The sequence below is a fragment of the Phoenix dactylifera genome, chromosome 11 (genome assembly GCF_051530095.1).
Source record: "Phoenix dactylifera cultivar Ajwa chromosome 11, Ajwa_hap1_PhDact_Kaust_v1.1, whole genome shotgun sequence".
NCBI lineage: Eukaryota > Viridiplantae > Streptophyta > Magnoliopsida > Arecales > Arecaceae > Phoenix > Phoenix dactylifera.
This window is the reverse complement of record NC_143200.1, coordinates 1,916,416-1,935,626: the sequence shown is the minus strand read 5'-3', so window position 1 is coordinate 1,935,626 and position 19,211 is coordinate 1,916,416. Positions and strand designations below refer to the sequence as shown.

General features: G+C 40.4%; 2 protein-coding genes across 2 annotated transcripts; both read left to right on the top strand.

Annotated features, from left to right (window-relative positions):
* Window positions 1-1,750: 1,750 nt before the first annotated feature.
* LOC103711991 (UDP-rhamnose/UDP-galactose transporter 1) lies at window positions 1,751-7,864 on the top strand. The gene is made up of 5 exons (XM_039116029.2): window positions 1,751-2,439; window positions 2,950-3,134; window positions 3,226-3,426; window positions 6,866-7,027; window positions 7,130-7,864. Exons 1-5 carry the CDS (start codon window positions 2,313-2,315, stop codon window positions 7,484-7,486), a joined length of 1,032 nt encoding a protein of 343 aa, XP_038971957.1. The 5' UTR covers window positions 1,751-2,312; the 3' UTR covers window positions 7,487-7,864.
* Window positions 7,865-10,689: 2,825 nt separating this feature from the next.
* On the top strand, window positions 10,690-16,740 carry LOC103713492 (uncharacterized). Its single transcript, XM_017844058.4, has 3 exons — window positions 10,690-11,870; window positions 14,915-15,601; window positions 15,833-16,740. The coding sequence occupies exons 1-3, from the start codon at window positions 10,833-10,835 to the stop codon at window positions 16,421-16,423; spliced, it is 2,316 nt and encodes a 771-aa protein (XP_017699547.3). The 5' UTR covers window positions 10,690-10,832; the 3' UTR covers window positions 16,424-16,740.
* Window positions 16,741-19,211: the final 2,471 nt, after the last annotated feature.

Sequence of the window (19,211 nt, the reverse complement as noted above, 5' to 3'; positions counted from 1 at the left end):
TTATTTTTCCTCTTTTCGCATAGAAGGATTTTGAGTCCCATCCTAGTTCAATCGGATCATGTTTTCTCATAGAAATAGGACGAAAAAGCTAATATACCTCTTGTCTTGTAGAAATTTAAATATTGCGCAAATCTATAATATTACGAGAAACTTGATATACTAAATGTCAGGATCAAGCGCTACCATCACATCAAAAGCAATTGCTGTTAGTGAAGGCGCAACTATATTTCCTTATACAAGGGCAGCGCAAAGCTCTATACTAAGCGACAGATGGGCAGGAGGGGCTGCACCACATGGGTGCCACGGGTCAAGCAGTTAGTCCATAGCCATTTACGATCTTCCGAGTCAAAGGGTGGTGCTGACCCCCCATAAGGCCAACACTATACTCAGTCAAGTAAATATCCTTCACGACTAAATTAGCTAAGGAGCCCCTCAATTTTTCACATACCATAATGACCATAATCCTTGCAATAGTACCAACAAAGTTTTGCTGGTTTGCCTATATACAATGAGCAGACAATCCTAGGTTATTTCACCGGTTAATATTGATTTGGATTGGACCCATCAAGGAAGGATTCTCCACAATTAGGCTAGCCAAACCCTATAAACTCAGACTAGTCAAATACGAACACCTTAAAGAAGCCTATTTTCTTGGTGCATGCATTGAATTTCCATGCAAGCCATCTCATTTGCCGTTGTATGCCGCCTTTGCAGAAAAGTAATACCTAATTTCCCATACATGATGGCGCTATGACCGGACATGGTGGCCTTGGATGGTGACATTAGAGCCAAGTTTGGAGCTCGTCACACTTTCTCCAAGCCTTCCCCCGTGACAGCATTATCGTTTACTCCTTGCATTGCACATGAAATAAACTAAGTCGTAGATACCAAAGACTGCATAATGTAACCGTGTTTCCAAAGTTCGGTATTTTTGGCAGATTTCAAGTCTACCAAACCTCGCCTGCTAAAATTTGTTCTCTTTTTTTTTTTTTCTTTTTTTTTCTTTTTTTTGGGAACAACGGCTGCTCATATCATTTTGGCATAGTGCAGCCAGCAAAATCAAGTGAAAGAAAATGAGAAGCGATGCAGAAATGTCCTCCTAACAAGACCACATGACATCTTCTGAATGCTGAGCAGCAAAGGAGGCAATCCAGTCAGTTGCTCTGTTCATCCCTCGGTACACATATATAGCCTGGAAACTCTACACTTTCCACCATCCGAAATAAGTCATATAGCAAAGAATGCTCATCCCTCTTTCGACCCCCACCTCGCAGCCTCTCGATCACTAAGGCCGAATCTCCCTCGACGATAATGCGCTCTGCCCCTAAAACACGCTTAGTATAGATGATGCCTTCCAATGCTGTTCTGAGCTTCGCCCCTTTGGCTAACAATCTATTGGTGCTTTGCCCTCCGGCACTAATTAGTCTAGCATTATGACTCTTGATCATAAATTGATCCTCTCTTCTTTGGATTAGTTGAAGCCATTAAAACCTAAACCATATCGAAAATAATAAGGAAAACAGAAATTAAAATCTCGGGGACTCCGCCATCTTTTATCACTTAGCATGTCGTATTTTATATGCTGCTTTCTCAGTCCATCACTCACCTTTGGTCGATCTTATGAACGGTCATGATGAACCAACCTGCATGTTTCCTGTTTTTACAACCACATCGAATTCGTGTCCTTCTCGCCACAGTGCGACTCGCCGTCCGTCAAAATTTATAAAATAAATAAAAAATTCAAGCCATCGGCCTTGACTCTTAACAAGAATTTTTTTTTCAAGAAAAAAACGGAAAGCGCCTCTTCAAACACTCAGGCGTTTCCGCCGGCTATTTAATCTCACCCCCCGTCTCTTGTTCCCTTGTCTTCTTGCTCTCGAGAGGAAAGCGCTAAAAGCCGGTGCCACTTCATCTCCTTTACTCCTCCTTTGCCATCCCTCCACCTACCTATTCCCCACCCTATCCCCTCTCTTATTTATCCCCTCTCTTATTCCCGGGATTTAAATCCCTTTCTTAAAGAGGAGGGAAGAGGAGAATATCCAAGGGGAGAGCGAGGAATGAGAGGATAAAAGGGAGCAAAAGTTATAGAAAGAAAGTGACAAAGGAGGAGGAGTAATTATATATTTGTTAAGCGGCTTAATTTTTTCAGCCCCTCCTTTCCTTTTGCAGACGTCTGTTGCTTGTTAGTCGTCACCGACCGACTCCTCCTCCCTCAGGGGCTCTCGCTTCTCTTCCTCCGGCGGCACCACAGCTTCTCTCCTCGTGGCGTCTTGGTAAAAGAGGGACGAAAGAGGAGAAGAGAGAGGAGAGAGATGGAGGAGGGGAAGAAGTCGGCGGTGTCAGACGCGGGGGCGTGGGCCATGAACGTCGTCAGCTCCGTGGGCATCATCATGGCCAACAAGCAGCTCATGTCCCCCGCCGGCTACGCCTTCTCCTTCGGTCGGTAACCCATCATCCCACCACCGCTGCTCACATTCGCACTCAATGGCACCGTAATCGCGTCAGATCTGTCCTTGCACGCTTTCCTTCACGTTCCGTAATATATATATATATATATCTTTTTTTCACGAGATCGATCCATACATCTGTCGATCTATCGCGATCAATGTCGTGGGAGCATCGTCTTGTGGGGGATTCACTTTCCTCCGCTAGGTGCTCGCCGATCCGTTCGTATTTGTGCTCGTTCTGAGCTTTGCAGGGCCAGATTCATATTTTTTTTCTACTGTGTTTTGCTCCCATTCCTCATTGGTACTGCTCTGCGTTTAATATTGTTCTCTGGCCACCTAATGTTTTGTTTCGAACCATTGTTTATTCTAAAACAAATCCATCTCTGCAAATTTTTTTAATTGAATGGATGCCCTTGCCGTATATCTTCTATTGCCTAATTTATCTTCTTGACTTCTTTCGTCGCCTTTTGTTAATGTCTGCTATTGGGTTTGTGATTTGCAGCCACCACACTGACTGGGTTCCACTTTGGGGTAACTGCATTCGTGGGCTTCGTGTCGAATGCGACTGGATTTTCTTCTTCAAAGCATGTTCCTCTGTGGGAGCTTCTCTGGTTTTCCATTGTTGCCAACACATCCATCACTGGGATGAACTTAAGTCTCATGCTCAACTCTGTCGGCTTTTATCAGGTGCCTATGGAGTGTCATCTTTCTGCATTCTGATAAAATTGCATTTATCAAGGCATTGGGAATGAGCGACATTTTGCTTGTTGTGCTGTAGATCTCAAAGTTGAGCATGATTCCGGTTGTCTGCGTGATGGAGTGGATCCTTCATAGCAAACACTATTCTAAAGAAGTGAAGATGGCGGTGGTGGTGGTGGTTGTTGGTGTTGGTGTCTGCACAGTGACAGACGTAAAAGTTAATGCCAAGGGGTTTTTGTGTGCTTGCATAGCAGTGTTGTCAACATCCTTGCAACAAATTGTGAGTAATTTCTTGTTGCTTCTAGCAATATGCGTGATCTACAATTTTGGGCACTCCCTGTTCTCTTGTTTGATACCTGCTAACTGTTTATCTGTATCTGAAAATACTCGCTTAGATGTTTAGAAATCAGAGGGATTAAAAGGAACCAAGATGTTTGATTCTTGCAAAACAGTTGCTTTTAATTGCGTTATCACTCAATTTGTTCGCCTCATGGTTGCTCTTTTTGTTTCGTTTTTTGAACTTGTAATTGTGGTATTATTATAAGTTATTACTTGTTTATAATAAGGTCTTCTAAATGGACATGCATGTTTTCTTTCCATCCCATGTGAATTGAATACGTCATATCTGTGCAGGATCTAACTTACATGTCTAGGATGTTGGTATCTAGATGATTTTGGTTGCTTTAATGGAGGTTGCTTCTTATTGTATTAGGATCTAACTTACATGTCCTACATGTCCTTACGATATTTTGTCAGTGATTGAAATCATTCATTTAAAAAGGATGTTGGGACACTTGTGGGAGGTCACAAAGCTGCTCTAATATGCATTTCAAAGATTGTGTGCAGATTTTCCCTTTGGTGGATTAGTAGGGTTTATAAGTGGGTGCTGGAAGGCTGTGCATTTCAAAGATCTTGAGTGTCGATTTTCCTTTTTGGTGGATTAGCAGGGTCTGTAAGGGGGAAAGCCTGGAGGTGCTGGAAGGCTTTTTTAATAGAAGTTCAGCAAACAGGACTATTCTTTTCAATATGCCCTTATATAGAAGTGTGAAACAATTTTGACACATGCGTAATCCATATGTTTTGGCAGAAGGGGAAACCATCTTTGACAAATACCTAGTCTCTCATGAATGGCTTCATTTTGCTATGTTGGTTGCGTAACAAGGGACTAGTATGCAAACTCAACTTTGAGATTCTCATGATAATATGGACTATGCTTTTATTGGTGTAAATTTTGAAGGACTTGGGTTCTTGTAATTTTGATGTAGTTTGGTTAACTAAGTATCTACTCGGCCAAGTTTCTTCAATTTCTTTAAGAAATAAGGATTTTGTTTAAAGTAATGATACTAGTGAGAAGTGCCTTATAGAGAAGTCATGCCCTTTCATACAATTGGGCATGCCATCATGGCACTTGCAGAGCAAGCATGTTAATTTGATATCAATGGTGAAGTTTGAGAATAGATTGATCTCTTGGGTTTGTTGATATCTCTGCTTTAAAAAAAAGACAGGGATGGAGGGAGGGGGGGGGGGGGGGGGGTACCATCATATTGTCTTATTTTTAAGATAACTGAGAATTGGAATGCATAAGATTGAAGTGGTTACTATAAGTTGGTCCAAGAATGGCAATAAAGCGGTCAACACTTGGCTTGGTCAAGGTGAGTGACAAGTGAAGTATGAGTCTTGCATAAGCGTGCTCATAGTTGGTCTTTATAGTGGCCTTTTTTAACTTATTTGTATTTCTTAATTATAAGAATGCATGTTCAGTCAAAAGGTAATATTCATTTAATGCAAAAAAAAAAAAATCAATTCTACTAGAGACCATCTTCATCATTTTAAATGCAAAATTTGTTAGTCTAGCAAACTCTATGGTTAATGAATATTTTCACGAATTTATGTTCTTGTGCATTAGTAACCATACATAAACCTAGCTACCCTCTTTCAGGCTTTTCCTATAGTCTATTCCTTTTTCTAGATTGCTCCGTTCTATTTCAATATCATCCACACTACAAGGGATACCCACTTAGTTTAGCTGTCATATATGATTTAGAAGTTTCTGGGAATACAGATGTAGACAAGGTTTTAGTGTAAACTGATGTTCAGGCGATACCGAAACATGTAACTTCATTATTGCCGCAGCAATGTTAGAGGAGTAAAGAGATGAGAGGTGTTTTCAATACTTTAGTGAGGGTGGATATTGCGAAAATGCACTTTGAGGGCATTCTGTAATCATAACATCAGCAAAACTTTTTGGATGATTTTAATAGCCATCACTTTTGCTGAACTTTCTGGAAGATTTTGATCGAAAAGACTTGATTATTCTTTTTATAATCTCTTCTTTATGCACTTTACCCCTTTTTCCTATATCTTTGTATGGTTTTGAACATTGGCTAAAAAAAAGCTCGTCCACAGCTAATCTAAAGACAATAGTCACGAGAATGTTCAGGTGCTCATTGTACCAGAGAGAGGCAGGTTGCAAGTAAATTGAAGGATGCCTAGGACATGTTCCTGATGTTTTTAGCTCTTCTTTTTGAAAAAATATGAGTATATCAAACCTGTTTTCCGGAGGATGAACTGAATAATTCCATTGAGGTCATTCAGAAGGCATCATAATATATCACTAAAAACAAGGAAAGAAATGAATCTAATAGGGATATATGAGTCATTCCCTCCAACACAAAGGTTGATTTTTGATGCAGCAGAGATTAGGGACATTCGCCTTTCATGATATAAGGTGGGGTCTGTGTTGTTTTAATTGCTTGATGTTGCCATTTGTGGTAGTTTGGTGCCACCATCATTCTTCTTCTGATGAAGATCAGAACCATGTTTGACAAGGGATGGAGTGATATCCTTCACACAATTCCATATTGTGTTTCATGTCTTCAAATCATGCATCTTCTCAAGGTAAGAATCTACAATTTATGGCTGCAGCTTAGTCTAAACAGGTGGATTTTGATTTTATTTGTCGAGTTTTTCTTTTAAGGAGGCAGAATGATCATATGTTGGATATTCTTCATTTGCTTAGTGGTTGTCTGATAGTATGTAAGATGGCTGCAGAAGGTAATTACTAGCCAGATGAATGAAAGGATCTCGTAAGAAAAGGTGGCCAAGATGATGCTCCAGTATCGATGGAGGATATGGCACATTCCCCTTTGACAGGAACAAGTGGGGATCCACAATTTTGGACACTACAAATGGTGTAGGTTTTGATAGTTATTGTTATGATCGTAATGATCAGACTAAAATTGCTTTTATTTCGAGAGCAACAAGAGTAAAGCTGATGTTGAATCTACTATATGCCAAGAAATGACTGGCATTTCTTGAAACAAATATACCTCGTTTGTTTTGTATTTGTGAATCTTTACTCTCCAAATTTAGATGGAGTTCCCATTGCATATTCATCTTTTTGTTACAGGTTAATAATATGTTATTATTCAAGGAACTTACAGTTTCTTTTATCAATTAATTTTTGCTCCTGTAAAGGTAGGCAATTATACTTGTTCCATAATGACCTATGGTCCTTTGAGTTATCCTTGTATATTTGCCTAAATCCTTTTGGCATGAAGTGCACCTCTGTACACACTTTTGGTTGATAGTAGACAAGTGTAATTTTCTAAAATGACATAATAAATATTAAGAAGAATTATTCTTGTCTGTCAGCTAGGACTTCGGCTTTTCTGATTCCTGTCAGCTCATGTTTCAGTCTGTCTGTTCTTTCTATGCAGTCAATTGGTTCCTTGCAGAAGAAGTATTCGATCGGTTCTTTTGAACTGCTGAGCAAGACTGCCCCAATACAAGCCCTTTCTCTTCTGTTTCTTGGACCTTTCATAGATTACTACCTGAACGGCAAATCTTTAATAAAGTACAACTTTTCTTCTGGTGCAATTGTAAGTTTCAATATATTAACTATTTTTATTATTGCCGGTGTTATTATTATTATTTTTAATTCATAAGGGAATACAAGATAACACTTGAACTAAATCATGCAGTTCTTCATACTTCTTTCATGTGTCCTTGCTGTATTCTGCAACATGAGCCAGTATCTTTGCATCGGTCGTTTCTCAGCAACCTCATTCCAGGTTCTGGGCCATATGAAAACCGTCTGCGTCCTTATGCTTGGTTGGCTACTGTTCGATTCACAGCTGACGCTGAAAAACATAATGGGAATGGTGATAGCCATTGTAGGGATGGTTGTCTACAGCTGGGCTGTGGAGTTGGAGAAGCAAGCGAGCACTAAAATTGCTCTTACCAAAACAAGCCTAACCGAAGATGAAATCCGCCTTCTGAAAGATGAAGTGGAAAATGCACCTGTAAAAGATGTAGAGCTTGGGGAAACAAAGGCCTAACTGCAGCTTGTGGTTTAATGAAGCATACAATATTGGGCTGTCTGGTTGAGCCTTGAATCTGCCATGTTAAAATGATAGCTGCAACAGATGCAGGTGACTCAACCCATGAAAAGTCAGCCCATTTCTTCTTCTATTGTTCAAATTCTCTATAATGGGGTAGTTACCAACATCAGGAGGTAGAAGATGTAAAGGCTATCTTTTCATTACTATAGTATCCTAGGCTGCGTAATACACCATTTCATTTGTTTTGCTCATGCATGGTTTCCAAGGGAGGATAGAGTTTCCTACGTTGTCTGCATGCATTGACATTTAGCAAAGCCTTTTGATTAAATTAAATTTGTTTGATTTGATGTTGAAATAAATGATGTTTTGTTACAATCTGTTTTTGGCTTCAAAATGGTGAAATTGTTCCCTGGTGGTGCGTGGCTGCCTCCAAAGTAGCTTTAACTGGTATCAAGTGTACTACCATGTTTTGAATTTTTTAACTCAGATATGTGTGGCCCGTGGCCCCCATGAATCAAGCACCTGTCTGAAATATTGCTTTATGACTATCGAAGTGCTTCCAGGTGCTATTATCAATTGGCAGGCACTTTCCCATTTCCCAGCATCAAGTTTATAGAACTTATAGAAAGGCTTTTCTGAGTGTCATATGCTTATAGTAAGATAAGATGTGTCATCATAATCAGGTGGTCTGATCATGAGAATATAGTCAGTGCACTGTAATTCAATGATGGGTGGTTAATGATATAATCAAAAAGGTTGCATTTGGTTTGTGAACAGTTAAAAATGCAATTCAATTCATCTTCGGAGTATGAATTGTTATGGATGAAAAAATGTAGCGATTTCTGTTTTCTTTGGCTAGAGCTTTTTAATCTCTTGGTTGGGATGGTTCCAGGGTCAAGGGTATTTTTATTCATTAACAAGAAATAATTCTCCTCTAGCCTCCTGCAATTCATGAACAAATAGGGTTGGTGCAAAATAGTTATTTGTTTTCTTAATCCTCCTTATCTTTTTTTTTTTCGAAAAAATTCCTATTTGGCAGGAAAAGGCCTGGAAGACTTATTTGATGCATGCTTCCGGTCTTATTCATGAAAGAAAAAAAAAAGTGTAAGGTCTTGTTTTTGATTTGTGAATATTTTTATCTGGGTTAACTAAACAGATGTTGCTTGTGGCAGAAATGGATGGATCTACTTTATCTCATATTTCGCATAGTTTTATCCGGATTAAGTGGTGCAGGGGGATCTATTTTATCACATAATCAGAATAACTTTATCAGGATTAAGTGGAGTAGGGGAGGTTAAAAAAAAAAAAATCTCTGTATCGTTGGGTACATTGAATGCTTGAAGGTATGGGATCGAGTTTGCCGGTTCTTGTAAATTGGCAGATGCTTATTGTAGATGCCATGCACTAATGGTATTGCATCTGATCCACCGTACTCTGGAACATGTTGAGCAGTCATAAGTTCTCAAGAAACCTCAAATTAAACAGACAGGGAAGCTGCCATGTAAACGACAAGAGAAATTTAATGAACAATTCATCTGAATTTAGAATTTTGTAACTGGAAATTCTTGATATTGTAGAAACCTGAAAATTTCTGTATCTTCCATCCATGATTTAATTTTGCAGCCTTCAACAAACCTGCAAACTAAATACAAACGCCGTGATAGGGACTAAGATTTGCCTAACCACGAGATTTGATTTATAGGAGCTGTTAGATCATCATATGCTCCATTGAGCGCTTGGTTGGCTACTGTTCGATTCTCTAGCACCTAGATGCATGATGGATCTTTGATAGCAGGTGAAAGCTGGCGCTCCTATCTTCTTGCTTCAGCGCCATCTAAAGTGATTCAATTCACTTGAGAGCTTCCACCTCCTTGTTTTCTTGAGATTAACTTCAACGGCGGCACATTGCGAGCAGTAGAGCCAGTAGAGGTGTAGGTTATGCCATCAAAGGATCAAGCTCTGCTTTGATTGCCACGAGTGATTCGTATCGGTTCAATATCTTTGTACTTTTGGTCGAGCTTTGAGGAGCATGGAAAAGGCTTGTCCATACCACTTCTACTTTGAGGACTAAAATAGTAGTTCTTGAAGGAGATTCTAATATTATGATTAGTTGGATCAAAAACTATAGGAGTGCTCACCTCTGTTAATAGTTATCTAGAAAATTAGTATACACTTGGAGGCCTTTAAAGTTAATTATATTTATCCAAAAACAAACGGTATTGGATTAGATGGCATTTTTTGTGGCCAATTATTCAAGCTGGAAATTAGTATACGCTTGGAGGACTTTAAAGTCATTTTGGCCAATTATTCAAGCTCCGTTATTGGGTGGTTCTATATACACCCCCCCTATTGCTCAGGACACCCCCCAAAAATTAAAAAAAAATTAAATACTCTCTACACCCCCCCATTTGCTAAGGACACCCCTAAAAAATTAAAAATTCCTAAATTACCCCCATACCCTCCCCACCCCCTCACCTAAATTGCTCTCTACACCCCCCAAACCCCCCCCCCACCCCGCTCTTCCCCTCCAAAACACCTCGCCAACGCCCAAAACCCCCCCGTTCCCCCTTCTCCCTCTCGTCGCCGGCATTCTCCCGATCTCCGACCACCTCGCCGGCTTCTCCCGGAACCACCTCGCCGACTTCTCCCGAAATTTTTTTTTTTCACGGTTCGTGCTCCGTTCGGCACTGGATCGCCGAACAAAAGGCTTCTGTTCGGCTGAACAGTGCCGGACAGAAGCCTTCTGTTCGGCACTGTGCAGCCGAACAGATCTGTTCGGTTGAGGGTTGCCGAACAGAAGGCTTCTGTTCGGCACTGTTCAGCCGAACAGAAGCCTTTTGTTCGGCGATCCAGTGCCGAACGGAGCACGAACCGTGAAAAAAAAAAATTCGGGAGAAGCCGGCGAGGTGGTTCCGGGAGAAGCCGGCGAGGTGGTCGGAGATCGGGAGAATGCCAGCGACAGGAGGGAGAAGGGGGAACGGGGGAGTAGGGGTTTAAGGGGGGTTTGAGGGGTGTTTTTTTTTTTTTCTTTTCAAAACGAAACGGAGGAGGAGGAAGGGGGGGTGTATGAGAAAATTTCAAGGGCAATATGGTAATTACACTAAAGGTTAGTTTGGGTATTTTTTTTTTGGTTTTTGGGGGGTGTCCTGAGCAATAGGGGGGGTGTATATAGAACTACCCTCCGTTATTCTGTCCCCGCCCCCGTCCAGAAATTTAACCCAAAAACTCACGCTCCTAATGCTAACCCACGCGAGTCTTCGATCTCACCGTCGTCGTCCCTCTCAGTCGCCGTCTCTCCGTGTGTAGAATTCTCTGATCAGTTTCGTCGTCGTCGTTCGCACAGATGGCGTCGGAGTTGGGCGGAGGCGACGACACCAATGGCTCCCTTTTCGAGGGCATGGTCCTCTTCACCCCCTCCGATCTCTCCCAGCCGCCGGAGCCTTCCCCCTCGCCCCCGCCGCCGGCGGTGCCGCCTCCTCCTCCTCCTCCTCCCTCTCACACCCAACCACTCGACGAAGACCTCTTCTCCGATCTCACCCTCCAAACCGCCGAAACCCTCTCCCCCGATCCCCCTCCCCTCGCCCCCGCCCCTGCCGATCCCCATCCCCTTCCTCCTCCCCCCTCCCGCCAGATCTCCCGCAAGAAAAAACGCGCCGTCCGGATAGGCTACGCCCGCGACGACGCCACCGCCGCTTCTCCCGACGACCCCCCCTCTCCCCTCCCCAGGCCCCTGCCCTCCTCCTCCGGGGAGCCTGCCGTGATCGCCGCCACCCCATCGCCAGCCGAATTGCCCCCACCGACTCCCCTTGAAATCGATTCGTATCCGCATCACGCAATCCCGGAGTTGCCGGATCAATCCAGAGGAGAATCAGATGACAAGAGCTCAGATTCGATTCTTGAAGAAGAGGAGGATCAGGGCAAGGATCTTCGGTCGGTCGAAGAAGAAATAGTTCCTTCGGAAGACTGGGCATCGACAAAAGATGATGCCTTTGGGTCAATTGAGGAGAAATTGGAGCTGGTGAGAGCGCGGATATCCAAAAAGCTGGATTTGCTTGGGAAAAAGGTGGCTTCGGTCGCAGCGGAGAGGAAGGAACTGGTAAGGAGGCGGAGGAAAGCAGCTGAGAGTGTGAATTTTGCGTCGGAGAGGTATAGGGAGCTGGAGAAGGAGCTCGAGGAGGCCTGTGAGGCGGAGGATTTTGAGTGGGCGGAGAGGGTCAGCGAGAGCCTTGCGGCAGTTGAGAAGGAGAAGGATGAGCTGCTGATCAGATTGAGGGAAGTGGAGATGGAGTGTGATTCTGTGGAGTCGAAGATGCAAGAGATGCTGGAGTCGCAGATAGGGGCGGAGGAGGAAGGTGCGGGTCTGCTGGAGCAGTTTGCTAAGGTATGGTGTTTGGAGAAGGTTTTTCTTTCTTCCTCTTGTCATGTCAATTTTCTATACGTATTGCAATTAATCTATTGTTTGCACTGTTGACCCAACTTAGCTTAGCTTAACTAGTAAATGATTGTATTGTTTGTATTTTTGAAAGCTCCGATCGTGTTGGCTTGTGATAACCATGTATTTTGAAATCATGAGTTAATCGGCGACATTGAATTGGGTAAATAATTACACAATCAAGCTATGCATATACAAAAAGAGATCTGTTCAGCTTGGAAGAGATGATTAGCATAGTAGCCCTACTACATTAGAATAAATTTACGTTACAACTAAAATGTCTTCTTCTCTATTATGTTCTTTTATATTTATATTAGTTTAGCGTTTATTATATAATCCACGTGAATCCTTTTGCTGACATACTTACTTGGGTGTGGCACTTGTAATTGTATACATTGGCCTAATGAGGTTGATAAATTCATTGCCATACTTAATTCTTGAGCTTTATGCAAGTCTATTAATTGCATAAGAGTCTTTCCATGATCAGAAGGGGACAGTGATGTCCTTGACATGCATCTAATTAGCTTGGAAGTTCTCAAAATCATGTAATGCACACATCTAGAAGGATATCCAGCCATAACACAGATCACGTATAATTGTATATCATTAGTTCAGATTTCTTCAACACCAAAACATCAGTAACACAATGTTTATATTCAAAACAAAACAAACTCTGAACTTACCTTAGATGACATAGGATTCTTTGAGCATGGTTTGACTAAAAGGAGAACTAGTAAATACCAAAGCTCCTCGGCAATGTTTTGATCCAATAAATTCAGCTGGTGGCTTTCTCTTCTCCATGCCTCCACTGGCAATGCCACTGTTCTAGTGGATCTCTAGATTATCATCACTTTAGCATGTGGTTTCATGATCTTGTTGGACCTTGCTTCCAAGATTGCCGACCAACCATTCTAATTGGAACTTATTCCCTTGAGTTTGCATTAAATCTTCTTAAAATATTCTATCTTCCATTCAGTACTTTTAAAAGCTAAGATTTTTTTTTTTTTTTGGTACAACAGCGGTTCACACCCTATGGGTGTGGATGTGGCAAAGCTAAGATTCTTTCACTTGTAGGTTTCCTGTAGGTTTTATTAGATTATGCATATTTTATCTGTTGTCGTTTCATTCCATTTATTTTTATCTGTTAGTTTTGTTTAGCCAAATTACAGTTATATTGAATGAGGTAGGGAGATTGCATGGTTTCCATTGGAGATACAAGTAGGTTGTAACTCCATGGTGATGCCCCACCTCGTTTTGTAAAGAGGACTGTGCTTGACTCCTGCCTAGACAATTATGGATCCAACACAATGTTGTCTTGTGTTAGCAGCACCACGCTCATTGATGCAACAATTAACATGGTTAAGTTCAAGGCATTGTGATTTAACAAGTCCTCATGGTTTGCGGCAATTAGGCACAAACTAGCATGGCTCATGCATTGTTCGATGTGCTTCAGCTCAGTGACCACAATCTATTGCAGTCTGACACAGTACTTGTGCAGTTTGGCATGGTTTGAATCTTAGTTGGCCAATAGGTTCGCTGCATCTAGAAAATGAATATAGATTTATTGTATGCTTTTATGTCTTGAAAGTTAGGTTAATTACTTTTTAGTTTCAAATGTTGATTAGCCAGAAATGTAGATGCAAATAAGCATGTTGATTACATACCCCACCTCAACACTACCCTGTAGTCACCTGCATGTAGCTCAATTACCTTGCTTTGATATGATGGATATATGAAACCATTCAATTCTATTATGTTTGGTCCAATTGATTGCTGTGCATATAAAAAAAATAAATAACAAACAAAAGAGGAGTGCTAGAAAAATAAGAGGTCATAATCAGGTAAATTTAAATGCTAAACATGATTTTATTTGGATGAAATCATGTTCAATCTATAGATTAGACCAAGTTGGGTCATTGTCTGGTTAAAGGGAAAAGGTGTGATGTGCATGTTAATTTGTAGCTATAACTTTGTTTATTACAAACTTTCATCAAATTAGTTGAGATCCCCACCCCCAAACCCCGCATCTATGTCAACACTATATTTATATTTATCAGACCATGTTCTTACTTCTTCCTTAAAAATTAGATGTTTTGCATGCTTTAATAATTAATTCATCTGTTCAAATGTGAATATAACTTTTATTATTTCTTAATACCTGTCTGCTTGTACACGTGCATGTAGGCTTTCATTTTCTACATGTTGTGGAACCACACCCTCCTCCCACTTGTCCGTGGGCCCAATTTGAAGTATATGTGGTGCTCACATAAGAGGGATGACGTGTGCAGTTCACACATGATGTCTAGGTGAGGACAAATCTGTTTTTTGTGAGAAAAATGGTTTCTGTTGATCACATGCAATTATATAACATGTAAAAAAGAGAGGGTTGGTGGAGATTTGATCCATATGGAGGTTTTTCTTAATGATTTAACTGATAAATAGATATAATTATAATGGAGGAAAAAGAGATATCTGGATGATGTTAATGTCTGAATTTAATACATGCCATTAGATATAAAAAGAAAAAAATTGTTTCCTTTTATTGGGATTGAATAAGACCAATGTGACAAAAGAATGATATGAATCTTAACATCTCCAAATACTCGTGCTTTGTAAATTAGTCTGTTTTCAATATCTGTAAAATTTTAGATTTATGTGTGATATGCTATGAAAGAAATAACAATTGAAGCTACTTTGTTATCAAGTTGAAATCATATAAAAAACCTTACGTATGTTTATTTTTCCTCAAATATGGGAATGTTTTGCAGTTAGAAACTTTTCCCATAGGTAGAAGCCTAAATACTTGGCATGTTTTCTGGCAAATAACACTTTAAAACCAGTAAACTTGGATTGTTCCAATCATGGCAGAATGACTGATGACATGAACTGTTTTTATTTATTTTTCATCTTTGATCTGTTTAATTTATCTTTAAACTTCTTTGTTTTTTGGTGTTGAATTACTGCAATTTGTAACTCTGTTTTTCTTTTTTCAGGATGCTGTTGATTCTGCGGCTCTTGTTCTTAAAAGTGCAGAAGACACATCTTCCAAAAAATTAGAAGAATGGAAATCATTAATGGAATCATTGGAGATTAAGAAGTTAGAGATGGAAATTCAATCATGTCTAATATCTGAGGCACGTTTGGGATTGGCGCATGGGATAGATAGTTTAGTTGAAGATGACAAGAAGGAAAAAGAAATGCTGAAGAGAAAAGGGGGTATTCTGGCAAAGGAATTGGATGAACTGTTAACATTGGTGAGATTGAAGGAAGCAGAGATTGCTGAGAATAATTCTCAAATCCAAGAAGTTGAGAGTAGAATTTCTAATGTGGTATCTGAGTTTCATGAGACACAATCTAGTATTGATTCGAAGCATGATAACCTGCAGGCAGCCCTTTTGAAGGTTGAGTCAGAAAGCGAGGCATTATTAGTGAAAAAGAAGGAAATTGATGAATTTATTTATCTAGCAGAACAAAAGAGGTTGAAACTGATAGAACTTGCTAGTGTTTCTGCAGATGAAGCAAAAACTTGTTTGGACTTGGTTGGATTGAGAAAGAGTTTGGCATCCTCCTTCTTGAAGTCCAGGGAAGATAAAGTGAGGTTGGCAAAGACAGAAGTAAAAATTCTGGAGGACATCCAAATGCTCAAACAACAAATCTCTGGTTCAAGAACCACTCTTCAGGTTGTCTACTAATTTCAACATGGGGTCCCTGCATTTCAATACTATCTGGGGAAGATAAATCATTTCGTGCCCACAAAATGTATATGCTCGCTATGTTGTCAATCATATCAATCACACAAATGCACTGTTGACCTTCCACACGGACACATGCATGTACCTGAACAACCTTTGTTTTCTGTAGATGGGCCTTGACACCTTCCTATAACTAAACTTCTGGTTTTAATTCTGTAGGAACTATCATCGTCAAGGGCAAGCATCGAGGAAGAAATTGTTTCATTTAAGCAGAGAATAGGCTTTATTGACAAAAGAGGCCCTGAGCTGGAGGCTGAAAAGAAAGTTGCTGCTGCTGCAAGAAATTTCAAGGAAGCAGGGCGAATAGCTGCTGAGGCAAAGGCACTGAATATTGAAAAGGAAGACTTACAAAATAAAAGGGAGAAGGCTGTTTTAGAGCTGGAGAAATTAGAGAAGGAGATCAAAGGTATCCTTGACAAAATACAAGAGTGTGAAATGCAGATTTCACAAAAGGAAAAAGAGGCAGCAACGACAAGTTTTAAGAGGCTCCAATTAATAGCTGCTGCTGCTAGGGCAGAAAGGGCAGAAGCTCTTGAAATGGGTGATGATGAAGAAGGTGACATATTACTTAAGGAGGCTGAGAGTGCAGAATGCAAAACAAGGGAGCTTCAAGAAGCATATGGCCTTGAACCAGACGACAATGAGAAGACGTTGGATCATTTTGTTTCCATAGCTTCTATCATTAATCTTGCAGGACAACATTTAGCTGAAATGGCTTCATCTTTAAAACTACCCGTAGCCAGTGGGTAACAACTGTAGCTGGTAATATGGCCACCCAATCTGAAGCATGATGTGCTCACGAAACGTGCTAGTCGAATGGAAGTTTTCTTAGAGTCCTATCATGCCAGTTCTGAGCATTTTTTAGGCACTTTTTTTGTAAGCACGAGCAATTCCTTTAGTTTCATGAATCAAGATCCGAGGCAGCTTGAGATTTTTTCTTCTCTTATTTTGCTTATATTTGAGCCTGGTTTTCTTTTTCCTTTTTCACCCATTTAATCTTAAGTCGAGTCTATTTGTTACTTTAATTTTACTAAACCCAAATTGCAATGCACTGGATGATCTGCACATATCAGCATCGTGATCTTTTGCTTTCTGTAATTTTGCTCCAATTCTATAATTTAGCCATATCTTATCTTGATTGGTTCTAGCTGTTGATTGATTTTATATATGGATTTAATTGCTAGGCAATGTGGTATGTAATATTAGTCTGTTCGGTGTTCTCAGTTCATTCAGATATTGATTGTTGAAGCCACATTGGTTTTGTTGTCTCCCACTGCTGTGATTTTGCATGTGTAATAACCTTAGGTGATGCAGAATATTGTTGCTTAGATCAAGAAATGGAAGCATGAGGAAGTAAGTTGATTTGTCCCGACTGGATCAAGAAAACATGTCAAGACCATTGCTACCGAATTCCTCTAGAGAAAGCTTAATGTACCATTTGCATTGGAACAGAATTGTACCCATAACACTAGCAATATTGAACCATGCAACTTTGAATAGCAATCTTTGCAGGTAGACATACATCAGGGAATTTGAGAAAACTGAAGAGGAGGATGGAAGCATCCTTCAGAATCCAACTGGAAACCATCTCCTGTGAAGCCGGGTGCGCTCCAGCCTCTGCTTCTCATTCCGGCACCTGGCACTCTCTTCTCCACAGCACCATTGGGGATAAAAGGTTTCAGTCTGTTTGGTGTTGCTCCTGCTTTTCCAAGAGGACAGGATTTGTAGGTCAGGGACTTGAGACAATTACCTGCCGAATCCTGGTCTTCAGTAAGTGGAGGCGATCCATGAGAGAAACCTTGAGACGAAGGTCAGCCAGGGCCGAAGGCAAAGGACTTTGCACTGGTGATGGCCAGGCTCTGGAGGACCCTTAGCTCTCAGGTTGCCGCTGCTTCTCCTCCAGCACCCTTAGCTGCATGCATTCAGCATCAGATGCACAAATACCCCGATTCAGATGGATTTGGATACCAAGGCCAAGATGTTAATTTCGCATGTAAATGTTAATCAATTGAAGAGCTTGAGATAGAGAGAGACAGGCCAGAGAGCATCTGCTTGCATTCAAGCATGCGCACAGTGGTCGAGCTCATCCAGCCTCCCATGCAGCGTCTCGGATGAAGGAAGAGTGCGGATTGAATTGCCTCTTTTGCGGCTCACCATTCTAGAGGCTTTATTTGGGCGAACTACATGTCTATGCTTGATTCCTTGTGTGATCTCTTTTTTTTCTGTCTTTGTTGGCTGCATTCACATCCGTCGTGTGTGAGCCGTCATTGTAGAAAAAAAAAAAAAGAAAGAAGAAGAAGAAGAAGAAGAAGAAGATGAAGAAGAAGAAGAAGAAGAAGAAGAAGAGTGTCAGCCCCTGCTTGAGCCTCTCAGTCCCTCGTAGTAGTAAATCACCCATCTCTCTCTGCCTCTGTGTACCAACTCCTGATGCCTTTTGTGGGGTCGCAGCCTTTAAAAGCAGCAGCAGAATGGTGCAGGTTGATAAGGCTGTGAAACTTTTATATCTCTACGTGTACACCCCTGCCACTGGAATCCGGACTATGAGGAGAGGAAGTAGGATCGTAGGATCGTGGACCGGCCGGGTCTCTCCATCTCTATTCTTCTGGAACTCCTCCGTGCACAAGTGACAGACACATGACATGCCTCAAAGCATCTCCATTTGCTTGCATTGGGGTTAAAAGTTTTACACCAAAAAATCAAATATACCATTTTTTTATTTATTTATAAGATCCTAAATCGATGTGATTATTTGTAATCACTCTTAAAAAAGTACAAGCAACAAACAAGCTCGAAATGTCAGACTTGCTTTGCCAAACTCTTGCATGGTGATTTTCTGATTCATCAAAGGAAAACCCTTGCAGCGAATCAAAGTATAAGATTTATTTTTATGTGGAAGGACTAATGTGAAAATGTTTATTATCGTCGTCAAGCTAGTTCGGTGTATTTGAGATCGATTTTTTTTTCCTTTGAGCCATTGGTGAAGAACATATTTGCATACATCCGTATTTTCATCTTTCAATAAATCCAAGTATGAAAGCAGCTAAGCGTTTGTGCTGTGCTTTCTTTCTTCTCCACTCACATTCATGTGGAGCTATTATTTTTGGATTCTCTATTTTGATGCTTTATTGTTGTTAAAAATTTTCTTATAGCTCCGTAAGCAAGCAAATTTTATTTTGTACTTGATTTGTCATCTAGATTTTTCTTTTTTTATATACTTTTTCTGAAAACCATTTTAAGAATCCAGAATACATTAATAAACAAAAACTCAATAGGCTAATGAGCCTAGAAGTCTAGAACAAAAATAGTCTCTTTGAAGAAAAAACCAGAAAATACACCTCTCAAAATATATTACTCTTTTTTTAATATTTTATAAATTTATAAATCAAATATATATTTAAAAATACAAGAACTTATTATAAATTCTGTCTCCAAATAATAATCAACACTTAGCGTATATAACGGGCACCTTTGTGAATTTTTTGCATTATTTGTGGTAGATGATGGTGAGATGTTTTTTATAAAAACAAGGGGGGAGAGT